Source organism: Onychomys torridus, chromosome 10 (genome assembly GCF_903995425.1).
Source record: "Onychomys torridus chromosome 10, mOncTor1.1, whole genome shotgun sequence".
In the NCBI taxonomy this organism is placed as follows: domain Eukaryota; kingdom Metazoa; phylum Chordata; class Mammalia; order Rodentia; family Cricetidae; genus Onychomys; species Onychomys torridus.
In genome coordinates this window covers 85,627,465-85,641,891 of record NC_050452.1, presented here as the reverse complement: position 1 = coordinate 85,641,891, position 14,427 = coordinate 85,627,465, and the positions used below count along the sequence as shown (strand labels likewise).

At 41.6% G+C, this 14,427-nt stretch overlaps 1 protein-coding gene across 5 annotated transcripts in view; it reads left to right on the top strand.

Moving 5' to 3' along the window:
- Window positions 1-14,427, top strand: part of Mthfd2l (methylenetetrahydrofolate dehydrogenase (NADP+ dependent) 2 like) — a 109,115-nt gene that overhangs the window by 24,602 nt on the left and 70,086 nt on the right. For all 5 annotated transcript variants that reach the window (XM_036201376.1, XM_036201381.1, XM_036201379.1 and 2 more), the window contains exons 4-5: window positions 2,864-3,016; window positions 6,255-6,362. In XM_036201376.1, the coding sequence (XP_036057269.1) occupies window positions 2,864-3,016; window positions 6,255-6,362 (261 nt within the window). The remainder of the gene's footprint in view (window positions 1-2,863; window positions 3,017-6,254; window positions 6,363-14,427) is intronic.

Below are 14,427 nucleotides of genomic sequence, written 5' to 3'. Positions count from 1 at the left end.
GAGACCTTGGCATGCAACGTCCATAAAGCAACATTTCTTCCTATCTACTGTAGGTTTCAATTTTATTAGAAAAGAAATACTTTTCTGAAGTAATTTATTCTATAGGATATATACTGCTTGGCGGTTGTAATGTAAGTTTTACAGAAATTACCATATATAGGGCTTAGGAGCCCAATAACTTCAGAAACCAGGATTTTCCCATTGTCGTCATCAGAATAGGCCACATTAGATGTCCATATAGTCTTCAGCTCCCACCAGAGAATCATAGAATCAGTTAAAGCTGAGCTTCAAAAGCGTCGTAGGATACACAGGTTCTAACCTTCCTAGCATGTCTGTAAAGTAATTCCCAGGCATTCTGAGCAGTTTCTGTGCTGTAGGAGATGGAGGCTGCGGGTGCATGGAGAAGGAGATCCATCCCTACATGGCCTAGAGCACTGGTTCTCAACCCCACGTGCCATGCACCACCATCCGAAAATACAAATATTTACATTATGATTCACAACAGTAGCAAAATTAGTTATGAAGTAGCAACGAAAATAATTTTATGGTTGGGGGATTTCCACAGTATGAGGAACTGCATTAAAGGGACACAGTGTTAGGAAGGTTGAGAACTACCAGCCTAGAGGATCCCACCCACTTCATTTCCAACCTTTACAAGACCCAAATTGGGGGTTGGAGTGGCTCAGCGAGGTTAGACTTCTTCTGTCCCCTCACCTCTCAATGATAATTTTTGGATGATATTGGGCTAGTAAACACCTGATAAGTATTATCTGTCTTAATTTTTTATTTTTATGTAGAATCCAAAGGGTATTTATTGAGACTACAGTTAAACCGCCAGGGCAAATATTTATGCTATTAGAATGTAAGTTCGATAGACAGAATTTTGTCTATTGACTCACTTAGTACCCTAACTCCCCAATTGGACACATTGTTGTGGAATATAATTTTAAATGGCCAAAGATGTGTTACATTTGTTTGTGCTGTGGAATGTTACTTTAACTGTGTGAAGGTGTGTTACAATTGTTTCTGTTGCCTTTGTTAATGATATAAAAATGTGTTAAATTTGTTTTACCTCCCTAAGGCACTCAATTGGTCTAGTAGCTAGGCAGGAGAGGGGAGGGGTAGGCGGGGCTGGTGGGCAGAGAGAAAAAGTAGACAATTTAAAGATGAGTTACATTTGTTTCACCTGCCTAAGACACCTGATTGGTCTAATAAGAAGCTGATGGGCCAATAGCCAGGCAGGAGGGGGATAGGCGAGGCTGGTGGGCAGAGAGAATAAGCAGGAGGAGAAATCTGGGCAAAGGAGAGAAAAGAGAAAAAGGGAGAAAGAGAGGGACACAACCAGGGTCAGAAGCCAGGCAGCTGCCAGCCAGCCAGACAGGAGAAGCAATGAAAGTAAGATCTACAGAAGGAAAGAAAATAAAAAGTCCTGAGGCAAAATGTAGATGAAGAGAAACAGGTTAAGTTATAGGAGCTAGTGAGGTAAGCATAAGATAAGGCTGAGCATTCATTACTAATAAGAAGTCTCTGTGTCATGATTTGGGAGCTGGGTGGTAGCCCAAAAGAAAAAGTCTGGTATAACACATGGAACACATTCAGATATTAGCTGAGTGAATACATGAATGGATTTTCAAAAATTTCACATACATGCTAAGGGTGTGAAATTTGTCCCATTAGCATAAAGCTTTGCCTTGGATTTTTAATTTTTTTTTCAAGGCTTGAAAGAAATATTTCACCTTAAATTTATATTGGATAATATAGCAGTGCCAGGTGTTAAAAAATATAAACACATCTCTCAATATATTTCAGAATCTAGTGAAAGCCATATAGGATTAAGATTGCAGTGAAATTTTATAGGTCGGTTTGGGGAAATTGAAATATTATCGAGTTTTCCAACTCATGAGCAGAATATAACTTGGTCAACTGTCAGCAGTCTTGTATCCTTATTACAGGAGTTGTTCTCAATTAAAAAAATATTTCTAAGAACTTTGATGTTTATAGGGTATTAAACATTGTAGTTTAAAAATAATTTTGTCTTTTGATGCCCGTGGCTTGTGTGCAGAAATGCACCTGGTCTTTGTGTCTGGACTCATGAGCAGTTTTGCCAATTCCTTTGTGACTTCTCTGTCTCTTTCCTTTTCCCTATCATATTAAACTAGGACCTGAACCAAAGGGCAAATAGAAATGGAGGGAGTTGACACCTTTGTCTTTGGTTCCTCAGGGGCAAGGATCAGTATTCTCCTACTAAATCTGCTGGCTGAGGGTTTTGGAACATACCTGTACCAGATTGACAACTCCAGCTAGATTTCTCCTTTGGTGTGCCACAGCTGTAACCCTGTTTGCTTGCCGATCCTCTCGCCTTTTTCATGTGGACTTCTAGAAGTTTGCTTTTTCTTTATGTTGTTAAGGGCTTAGCCAGAGATTTTAGCAGAATTTGTTCACCACATTTGGGTAGCCTCTGTGGCTTCCTGTTTTAACTCATTTAATCTATAGTGTCTACATTTTTAACACGAAACAATTAGTGGAAGCATCTTGTGGTGGAGAAAAGTGGATTCAAATCCCCTAAGTCTGCACGCATGTTGAGGCAAAGATTTCTACCTACTTGTTGCCTCATTTCCTTGGGTTTGTTCAGTTCCACACAATTCGCCAGTCCAGCCACTGTATTCATCAGTAGCCTATGCTCTACATGCAGCCAATCACAGCTGTCACTCAAGAGCATTTTGGTTTACCATTTTGATGGCAAGAAAAGAATGATAATTTTATGTCTCTTGGAGCTGATCTATCTATAGATCCCCAGTTGTCATTTGGTGGGCTTTCCCATGAACATAAATTTTAAAGGAGACCAATTATATTTACTTTTCAGACCATGTGGATGAAAGAACAATATGCAATGGAATTGCCCCAGAAAAAGATGTAGATGGATTTCATATTATCAATATTGGAAGATTGTGCCTTGATCAGCATTCTCTGATACCTGCCACTGCCAGTGCTGTTTGGGAAATAATAAAAAGAGCAGGTTGGTAACTTGCGTCTGTGGGAAATGGGTACCAGATGCAGGTGAGCTCCAGGGCCTTGTGTGGGTAGAGCTACCTCTGTCTACAAGTGACTGAAATGATAAGCATAAAACTAAAGTCTATAAAAATGCTTTACATTTGTGAATGTCACAGGACAAGACAGAATAAAAGAAAATGAAGAACTTGCGCCATGTGATAGGCAACTATAGTTGTAGATTGTAGTGAATGAAACTTCCAAATGTGGCATGTCGTTGTACTTTTGAATTATGCATCTTGATGACAATCTTTCCAAAGTGTACAGTATTTTCTTACTTAGATAATAATGTGTCAGTCATATAAGAACCATGTCTATTAACCATAATTTTTTAATAAAAGCATGTAGACTTCTACTGTGCTAGACACATTCTGTTCTCATAAGCAGGTGGGTACATTCATGAAGCTCCATGGCTTTGCACGTTTGATGGCTTTCCTGCCCCCACCATGGCCACTTCTCTTTTGGAAACATCTTTTCCTTTCTAATCTGCTGATTTCTTAACTGATGGACAAACTCTCCAAGAGAAAGCAGATTTTAGAATCACACACTTGCCCATCAGTTCTTGGATAAGCCTCAGCTCCAATTTCTTCATTTTTCCTGTGAAGAAATGGCACCCCACAAGGCAGAGAGCTGACTTCACTTCTTTCTGTTGCAGTAGCACCCACGCTACCACCACCCGTTTACCATGTCTGAGCGAGGGGCTGTGGATCGAAAAACAGAGACAAAAGACAGCAGGTCATTCGTGCCAGGGGATACCAAATGCCGTTTATTGAAGAAGGGAGGGAACCTTAAATACAGGCTTACAGCACAATGGAGGAACCCCGGAGGGCAGAAGTTCGCTACTGAATATTCTACATTCTTGCATCTAAGCTGTTTACACCAAATGCAGGATACACAAACAAAGAACTTCCCTAAAGCATTTCAGGAGGGTGGAGACTGGCAGGGAATCAGCATAGGGAAGACATCAAGGTCAAGGTCAGGCAAGCAGGGCGGCAGTTACCCAACTTGGGAGTTCCAGGGCCCTACAGGTCCCCCCTTTTTACTAAAAAATGAGCTTCTGACTTAGGTTGCATGGGATGTCAGCAGGTTGCCTTACCAGTCATGGAGACACTTGTCCAGGCCACACAAGTGCTCTGTCTTAGGTTGACAACCGCCCCCCAGCATTACCCGTCTCTGAATACTCATTATCATACAGGCTCAACCACGTGAGCTGTAGGGTTAACTGCTGCCAAAGATCTCAAAGTGGCGCTGGGCTTGCAATCTGTGCGACACAGAAAAGACCAACAGAAGTCCTAACCCACCCATAGCCAGTAGGCTAGAGGCAATTGAGCCATTCCCTTCTTTAACGAGCTTTATGCAAATTGGAGTCCTTGTAAGATGGTATCCCAAAAGCAAATGGAACTTGAGTCTATAAATTTATAACATTCAAAGCCATTCGAAATGTATATAACTACTGAATTAAATTTATCATGCCCAATAGAATGAAAGAGTACTTAACTATGGTAGCTACTTTTGCTGCCAGGGTCTCCACTGTGCTAGCTGTAGTGAAATGGCAATCCCAGAAACAGTAGCAGCAGTGGCTACCACTGCTATAACAGCAACAGCTGTGTCAAATTCTCTTCTGGAGCATCAGCATCATCGGTGTCTAACTGCCACAGTCCACTGGCATGGACACAGCTCCAGGAACACGAACCACCAAGGCCCATTTCTTGATCCTATCACGACTTAAGCTGGCAGCTCTGTAAAAGAACAACTAAGAACCATAAAGAAAAAGAAAGACAGACAGAAGACAAGGAGCAGAACTAATGTCTCATAATGGCTACATTCAGGCTCACAGATTTTAAGGTATCTTCAAAAGAGGTTAGATGATTTTCAGGAGGTCAATAAATGTTACACAGAGACACTCCTGAAGAGTAGGTACTATACCATTTTGAAGAGGGTTGTGAAAATGAAAAGGCTTAGCTGGCATGCTACTGTTAACAAATGAAAGTCAGTGACCTTCAGAGTTATCCTTAATCTCCAAGGTGTCTGGGTAACACCTTCTCAAACATACTTGAAAGAGCAGTTACAATACATTACCTTCTGAAGAATCCAACCTCATGGCTACAGTTTCTAGGCTTATGTTAACACTTGCCAAAGTTGGCCGTATTGGGCTCTCAATCCCCATTGGCATCAGAAGGGGAGAATTTTTCACGAAGGCCCAATAGGTCTCTGCCATGCTGGGATTCAGCAGCAGCCACAGGGCGCACACAGTGCTCAGGAACCCAAAGAGGAACCTCATTGTCCTGAGGAAAGACACAAACAGAACCCCGGGCCCACACCAACACTGGATCGGGTCCCTTCCAAGTGCCAATAGAAAGATCCTTCCATCGCACCAGAGGGTGATTTGTAACAGGAGCCCTTCAGTGCTTATCTGCAGCAGATACTCCAGCAGAATCCACTGATAAAAAATTTAAAATGTATAAAACAAGGGAAAGAATAGAATGTGGGGAGGAGAGATGAGCCCCTAGCTCCCCCCTTTTTACTTTAGCAATATGTTTTTAAGGTATGATGGCAATGTTCTACTATAGCCTGTCCTTGAGGGTTATAAGGAATACCAGTCTTATTAGCAATAGAAAAATCTTGGCAGAATTTTGAAAATCCTGTACTGCTGTAGGCAGGACCATTATCAGTCTTTATGCATTTAGGCACTCCCATATAAGCAAAGGCATGAAGACAATGATTCTTTACATCCTTAACCTTTTCTCCTGAATGGGCAGAGGCAAAAAATTAAAGAGGAATATGTGTTACATCTACATCTTTCTGTGAATTGAAGTGTGTGCACCTTCCACTTTATTTTATCCCCATCTTGCTAGGAGGCTGATTGCCATTTGCACTTAATATTGTTGTATGAATTTCTCGTCTAATTAGCAGTTAATATATTTTAAGACTATGCACTCCATATGAAACTCAGCATTTCAAATGACTTTAATGGCAACTTGAGGATTTTTGTGGGTTTTAAATGAGGACATAATGAGAGAGGAAATGGCAAATCTAAGAAGTGTAAAAAGAAATATTTATAAATAATCCATCAGGGACATGCTACAGACAGGGTAGGAAACCCAAATTTAATTAGAAGTTTTTAAAGAACATTTCAGTTGGCTTTTCATATGCTTAATTTGCTTCTTCTTGTTAGTCATGCATTTAAACAAATTGTATTTTTTAAGGAATTGAAACATTTGGGAAAAATGTGGTTGTAGCAGGAAGATCCAAGAATGTGGGCATGCCGATCGCCATGCTGCTGCATACGGATGGAGAGCATGAGCGTCCTGGAGGTGAGTGACCTGCGGGGACCTCCTGGTTGGAGGGTCCCCCTTATGTCAAGTAAAGACTCCTGACGGTGTGACTCTGCACACTTGTGGGTTCATGCAGCTCATCTCATGGTGTGAAAGCCGTGAAATACAAAAGGGAATTGCCGATGTGTTAGTTCTTTTCTACTGCTGTGGAAAACACCATTGTAGCAGTCAGTTTCTCCGGTCCCACCCGCCTTGCTGTCCCGTGTTTCTCCAGTCCTGCCTGGCCCGTGATCTTGCAGCCGCTTATAAAATAAGCACTCAGAGGCTTAATATTAATTGCAAATTATATGGCCTATTAGCTCAGGCTTCTTATTAGCTAGCTCTTATAACTTAACTCAACCCATAAATATTTATCTATGTATCTCCACATGTTCCATGGCTTTACTGCGTCCCATTATATGTTGCTCCCTCCCTGGATGGCGGTTTGGCATCTCTCCTTACACTGTCTCTCTCTTGGATTTTCCCCCTGGCTCCATCCTGCCCTGCCATAGGCCAATGCAGGTTTATTTATTAGCCATTGAGAGTAACACATATTCACAGCATACAGAAAGACATCCCACAATACTCCGTGACCTAAGCAACTGGTTGAAGTGCTTGTTTGGGGTTTACATTTTCAGAGGGTCAGAGTTCATGATGATGGAATGGAGGTAACAGGTGACTAGAGCAGCAGCTGAGAGCTCTGAACCTCAGTGTTGAAAACAGTGAGAATAGCAGCATGCTTTTGGAAGCTCAAAACCCAGTGACATTCATCCCACAGGGCCACACTTCCTGATCATTCCCAACACTTCAGCCAACTAGAGACCAAGTATTCAAATGTATTCACCTGTCAGGGCTATTCTTATCCAAACCACCACTGCTAAAAATATGTGACCCCTCTGATCCTTTTCTTTAGCTTTCTTTCTTCCTTTTTTACTTATAGCTGTAATCATTTTTAAAACTCAATAACAATACAGACATTAAGAAGGGATAAAAGTCACTAGATACATAAAAATCATTACTTTAGAAAATTCTCAAAACCAATAGGAGTTGAACGCTGAATTTTAAAATGGTTTGGTACACAAGTCAGCTGATTAGTTCCCTTAGTGGGAATGAAACCTGGGGCTTAGGGCTCATAGCTGGTTGTGTGGGTTAGACAACTCTGTATTGCTCTGCAGTAAGAGTGACAAGTCACCACAGAAGCCCGGTAAGATGTGAAGGTGTTTGAGGACATGTACCAAATTTTCCAGGTGCCTGCCAGCCCACCACTCTCCTAAGAGCTTGGGGCTTTCAACTGTCTCATAGCTGGTGTTGAGCAGATCCACACTGACGGCTGGTGACAGGGTAGGAAGGACATTTGACAAAGGACAAGGGGCATGAGGTTCACAGCTGTCTGAGCCAGTGCTGTGGCAGGGGACAAAAAGTCACTCAGACCAAGTTCACAGTTCCAGTAGAAGCAGTGGTTAGTCTGAACTGATGTTCACCGGGACCTTTCCTGATCATCCTTTTTAATTATTGCATTTTGCCCTATCTTCTATATAGTGAGCATTTCACTGACTCCTTTAATTACAAAAGAGCGGGCACACTTTTGTTAAATGACAACACATGTACACACTACCACAGAGATTTCTAAAAAAATATTATTAACCATGTTGAATCCAGTTCCTGATCTCAGTTCTATTTTTTTTTTTTTTTTAGGGTCTTTACTATGATAATACATATGAAGGGATTTTTTAAAACTCAGACTCCTATGGACTTATCTAAAGCAATGTCCAGATGTGGTGGCACACATCTTTAGTCCTATCTTTCAGGAAGCAGAGGCAGAGGGATCCCTGTGAGTTCAAGGTCAGCTTGGTCTACATAATGAGTTCTAGGCTAGCCAGAGCTACTTAGTGAGACACTGTCTCAAAACAAAAAAAAAAAGTGATGAATGATGAGGATGAGCATGAGGCTTTTGAATTTTATTTTCTGTTCTAAGAATCTATTGTAGGAAATACATGTACTTGGATCATAGTAAGTCTAGCTTGATGGTGACTCCAGGCAGTTGTCAGAGCACCCATCTTCCAAGGCGTCATTCTTGCCTCACTCTTCCCTGCCAGCTCACTCTGCAACCATGTGGATCACCCTGGTTCACCCTGGCCTTCGTATAGTACTTTTATGTTAAGCCAGGTAAAACAAGCAAAATTTTTTTACAAGAATATACTATTTTTCATGGAAAACTTTGATCAAGAGACAAGCAAGTTTTTTTTTTGTTTGTTTTTTTTTTTTTCACCCTTTAGTTTTCTTGTCTCAGCAGTAACCTTCTGAGCCCCATGGTTAGATGAGCACTTTCTCATAAACTGTCTAGCCAGTTTTCAGTAATTCTGGTGCATAGAACTCACTATTATTCCCATTTTACAGATAAAGCTTGTAAGGCTTTTGTGGGCTTTGAGGACGTGTAAGTACCAGGACTGGGAGCCAGGGATGAGCATCTGCATGGTTAGGAGCGCTGATCGGGGTAAAGACTCATTGCTGATGCTGTGACCTCTGACAGCCGATTATCTATTGCAGATTTTTGCTTTTACTTTTATTGTAAGAAATGTGTAGCATTAATATCTCTCTAACTTAGTTATTGTGAAAATTAAATGAAATAGAAGTTTTAGTAAAGCATCAGTTACAATGTGTTTGAGGTGTTACTGCCTGACACACAGTAGGTTGAGTTTCTACATGTAGCCATGACAACTGCTCTTGTTTCAATTATTTTAAGTCAATGACCTGTAACACACCACTTACATGTGTACAGGAAAATGCTCTGAGGTTAGTGATGAGCTCTTCCTTGACTTTAATTTGAAACTTAGTTTCTTTTCCTGTTGAGCTTTAGTTTTGCTTTTTAAAATAATATTTAGGGGGTTGGGGATTTAGCTCAGTGGTAGAGTGCAAGGCCCTGGGTTCGGTCCTCAGCTCTGAAAAAAAATTAGTTTTTTGTAAGAATTTGAATAAACTCAGCTTATGAAGGCTTACAAACCCATGATTAGATATGTGTTACCGTAATATTCCAACACTACTTGACAACATGCTTTTTTCTTACAGGCTTCAGTATGTTACATGCTAATTTCTTATCATATTTCAATTATGAATTATTTATAAACTACCTTAGAAAAATCTATCTCCTTTTAATTCAATTTTGAACTATATAATACTATGCCTTACATATTTTAGCACATATAGTTATTTATAGATATGTACCTATATAGTAAAATATTAAAATAAACACAAATTGATGGTGGTAATGATTTTTGAGGAGAGAATTATGGGATTAAAACTGATTACTTTAAATGTTTCATATTTTGTTCAATAAAATTTCTCCTCTTAATGAATACTAAAAATAGAATACATATAGAATTGGTTATAATGTTGCTTACAGACTAGGCGGTTAAATTTACCTTTATTCTAGTGGTACTTTACTTCCGTTATAATTACTGTATCTAAAAGGCAACAAATTACACCAAAAATGATATTGAAGGTTTGCCACATGGGTAGTGTTGAATTACATACACACTTAATAGGATCATGGTGACATATATTATTACTATAATGAGCTGTAGCAAGCAGCTTCCTGAATGTTGGGAGTCTGTGGGAAAGCTGGTGCTTGGATGTCTTTGCCTGGGAGAGCAGTAATTACATGCATTGTTGGCTAATGGAGATAATGAAGGCGGATTAGCTGCAAATTCACATTTAAAGACCTTGCTCTAATGACACAATGTCAAGCATGTAGCTCACACTGTGTATTGTTTTACTAGTGGAGACTCAGAGGCCCAATAATTCATTTCTAATCTCAAAGAAAAAAATAATTTCCCTGAAAGGAAAAGACAGCCATACTGTCATTTATTTAATACATGTCTATTTCTGGCTCACTGTTTGTCATTTAGAGCATGAAGCTCGGATATCTGTAAGAAAAATCTTTTAGTTTACTCAGGACTTGACACATTCAAGAATGAGAATGTACGTAAATCTCTAAGTGTGAAGGCTACACCACTGCCCACCTCAGCATTGAACAGAAGCAGGGATGGGACCACAGTCTCCGCAGGAGCTTAGGGAGGAGGTGAGCCACCATAGAGCTCCCAGCTGGAGAGACTGATTCTCTCCTCCTAGACAGGTTTGGTGAAAGTGAGCGATGAAGAGGACATGGCGTGAAAGGACAGGAATTTACAAACGTTCAGCAAAAAGCAAACATTCTGCTACATAGGGCATCCCAGGCTTGGGTGAGGTGACATTACAAGATAACAGTAGAAAGTTGCTTCTCGTGAAACTTAGCAATTCCTATGATGTTGAAGGACCATTGTGAACATTGTGAAGTTATAGGGTATTCTTTTTACTTTATTTTTTTCCAATTTAACTTTTTATTGATTCTTTGTGGATTTCACATCATGCATCTCAATCCCACTCATCTTCCTGTCCCTTCTCAACTACCCTCTACCCTTGCAAACACTCCCTTAACCCAGGATAAAACAAAATAAAATTTAAAGGAAAAGAGAAAAAAGAAAAGAAAAATCTCGTTGTGGAAGTTGTAGTGTGAGACAGTGAATCACACAGTCCTTTAGTCCATATATTGTTATTTGCAAGTGTTCATTGCATTTGAGGTCTTTGGTTTGTGCTACATCATTAATACTGGATTCTGACTGGGGCTTCTCTTGGATATCCTGTTGCTGTCCTGTGTCAAGAAGATCCTGTAACTTTGGGTCTGCAGGATCAGCTCCTTCTTGTGGAGAGCCATCCCTGAGGTCACTGGAGGCAGAAAGCTGGCCCTGCCTCTCACCAGCTGCGGAACTAGGCAGAGTAGTCTCTATTCTTTGACTAGGCAACACACTAGAGCTGGTCTTGGTGGTTTAGGTGTGGGCAAGCCGATCCCTAGGATGTGAGAGTAGGAGAATTGCCTCACCCCTTGCTGCTTACTACATAGGGTGAGCTAGCCAGGGTAGTACCTGGTGTTGAGAATGAAGGACAGCTGGTGGGCTGACTAACCCAGCAACAACCCAAACCCAGAACCAGAGCTATGAGTTGGCTCATCCAATCATCCACCCCATCTAGGGTATTCTTGTGACTTCTTTATATGTAGCAACAGAAGAAGCTTCTCTTTCTCTGAGAATGAAAACTGAATACCACTGGCTTTTTAGCACAGTGGCTCCCCCCACCCCCACCCTAGCTTTCCCATAAGGAAGGAAGCCTGGGGAAAACCCTCTAATATCTTTAAAAACATTTTTCCCATCATGATAGCAGAGCACTCTCCACTCCATCAAGGAATTATAACTATTAGTTATCACCAGTAGAATTTAGAATCTAATGTTATTTTTCATTCCTTTAGAGAAAGTTCCTCCTGCATACTTTTATTTTCAAGCAGTACTTCTCACCAGAAATGACCAGTGAAGTGGCCATGGCATGGCTTACATGCTCTTTATAGGATGTGGTGGCATTATTGTGAGTGAAGACGACTTGGTCTCTGTCCTCCAAAGCCAGTGCTCTTCATCTTCAGATTCATGTTTGGAATGTGTCTTTTCTCCAAGCACTGGCCACATGGCATCCAACATTTACAGTCAGCCTGACCTGCTACTGTGCTTCAATATCTCTTTCTTTGAGATGTCCTTTCCTTGTCTGTTTTTTGTGTTTTTCAAGACAAGGTTTCTGTGTATCCCTGGCTGTCCAGGAACTCACTCTATAGACCAGGCTGGCCTTGAACTCAGAAATCCACCTGCCTCTGCCCCCAAGTGCTGAGATTAAAGGCATGCACTACCACTGCCCAGCTTAAGTGGAAATCCACATGAGTTTTTATTAACTCACTGTCTTAGTTAGGGATACTATCCCTGTGATGATAAGTTGTGGAGAAAAAGGGTTTATTTGGCTTACTCTTCTACATTGTAGGAATCAATGAATCAATCAATCATTGAAGGAATTTAGAACATGAACTCAAACAGGGCAGGAACCTGGAGGCAGGAGCTGATGCAGAGGTCATGAAGGGGTGCTGCTCACTGGCTTGCTCATCATGGCTTACTCACCCTGCTGCCTTATAGAGCTCAGGACCACCAGCCCAGGGATGGCACCACCCACAATGGGCTGGGCCCTCCCCCATCAATCACCAATTAGGAAAATGCCCTACAGGCTTGCCTACAGCTCAGTCCCAACTGAGGTCCCCTCCTTTCGGATAACTCTAACTTGTATCAAGTTGACACAGAACCAGCCAGCATATTCAGTGCTTTTTCACTGTGTGCACTGTCTCCAGTTTTCAAAGCACATATTTTTGCCAGGCTGGGAGCATTATATCCCACCTTCGGGAGGCAGTAACCAGTAGTAGATGCTTGAGGCAATGCACCATGATGTGAGTGGCATGTGTAAGTAAACCCAGCCCAGGAGCAGGTGGGGCCAAGCTCCCTTAGGTTTCAAAGAGAAGAGCCAAATAGAAACGCCTAGGAATGCAAAAGTTATGCAAAGCCTCCTACAATAAGACTGAAACTCTTAGTCCTATTGGCCCTGAGTGGAGTAGGGAATATATAGCCTCTGTTGAGGAACCACATCCAAACTGTGCAGAGGGGATGGCAGATAATTTGTTTCTGCAAGTATCAAATTCTGTGGTGCTCTGTGTTGATCTGGTTTTACTAATTTAGAATTTTGAGTGTGTGTTGTTGATGTATTAGAAAATAAGCAAATTGTAGCACGAATTGTTAGAAGGTCTTATTAGTAAAAACAAACCCAGAGCCAGGTATTAGGGTGAATGCTGAAAGATCAGAGAAACAGAACCAGCCACAGCTAACCTCACCTCGCCAACTCCTCAGCTGATCTCATTTCCTCAAACTGGGAGCCTCTGAGTCCTCATCCGAATGGATCTCAGTTAAACTGCTGCTAAAAGTTAAAAGCTTAACAAAGGCTCTACATCCTGGTTCTCACATCTTATATACCTTTCTGCTTCCGGCCATCACTTCCTGGGACTAAGGGCGTGTGTCACCATGCCTGGCTGTTCCAGTGTGGCTTTGAACACACAGAGATCCGGATGGATCTCTGCCTTCAGAATGCTAGGATTAAAGGTGTGTGTGCCACCATTTTCTGGCCTCTATGTCTACCTAGTGGCTGTTCTGTTCTCTAACCCCAGATAAGTTTATTAGGGTGCCCAATATTTTGGGGAACATAATATCACCACAGCAAATGGTTATTGTTGTCTTACTTTCTCGGTGGAATAATAGTAGTGTTTTACTGCAGTGTCATCTAACTTAAGCTAGCTAGTATCTCGAAAGCATTTAGTTGGGAAATAGTCATTCTTATTGGACACCTGGGATTGTTCCGCAGTGGGAAGTAACATGAAACCTATTTAAATTATAGAGCAGGGCTGGCGAGTTGGCTCAGGGCTAAGTCACTTGCTGCAGAGTCAATACCCTAGGACCCACATAGGGGAAGATGAAAACCAACTTCTGAAAGTTGTTCTCTGACCGCCACATAGATGCTGTGGGACATGCAAGCCCTACCTGCCCTACCACACAAAATAACTAAATGTAAGTGTTAAGATTTCAAAAAAATTAAGTTAAAAAGCAAAATTAAAAAACACCTCTATCCTCTTTCACTTTCTCTTGCAGTCCTGACCTCAGCCTAGCACATATCAGCTCTGGTGTCAGCACACAGCATCCTGTCTCTGATCTCTGTATACCTGTCCAAGTGGGCACTGAAAAGCTTCACCCTTCCTTCTTAGCCACCTGCCACTTCCTCCCACCTTGTACTGAGTCTTCACAGTCTGCATACCATTCCCAAAGCACCATCCCGCCTGCTCCTGGGAGTGCTATGTCCTGAAACCCTTTGCTGGTTCCCAGCTTTACCTCCTTTCCTTTCCCACTTCCCAGCCATTGCTTCGGCTTCGTGTATCCTGGATCCCAGTCCTTACCCTTCCTCTCCCTCTCCTCCTCCTCCCTCATTTCAAGAAGAAGTAAATACGACCGTCTTTTAGGGGTGAGGCAGTTTGAGATAAAGCCTCCTTGCATAGCCTGGCTGGTCTAGAACTCTATTCATAACTTAAACTGGCTTCAGACCTTGCAAAAACTGTCCTGGCTCAGCC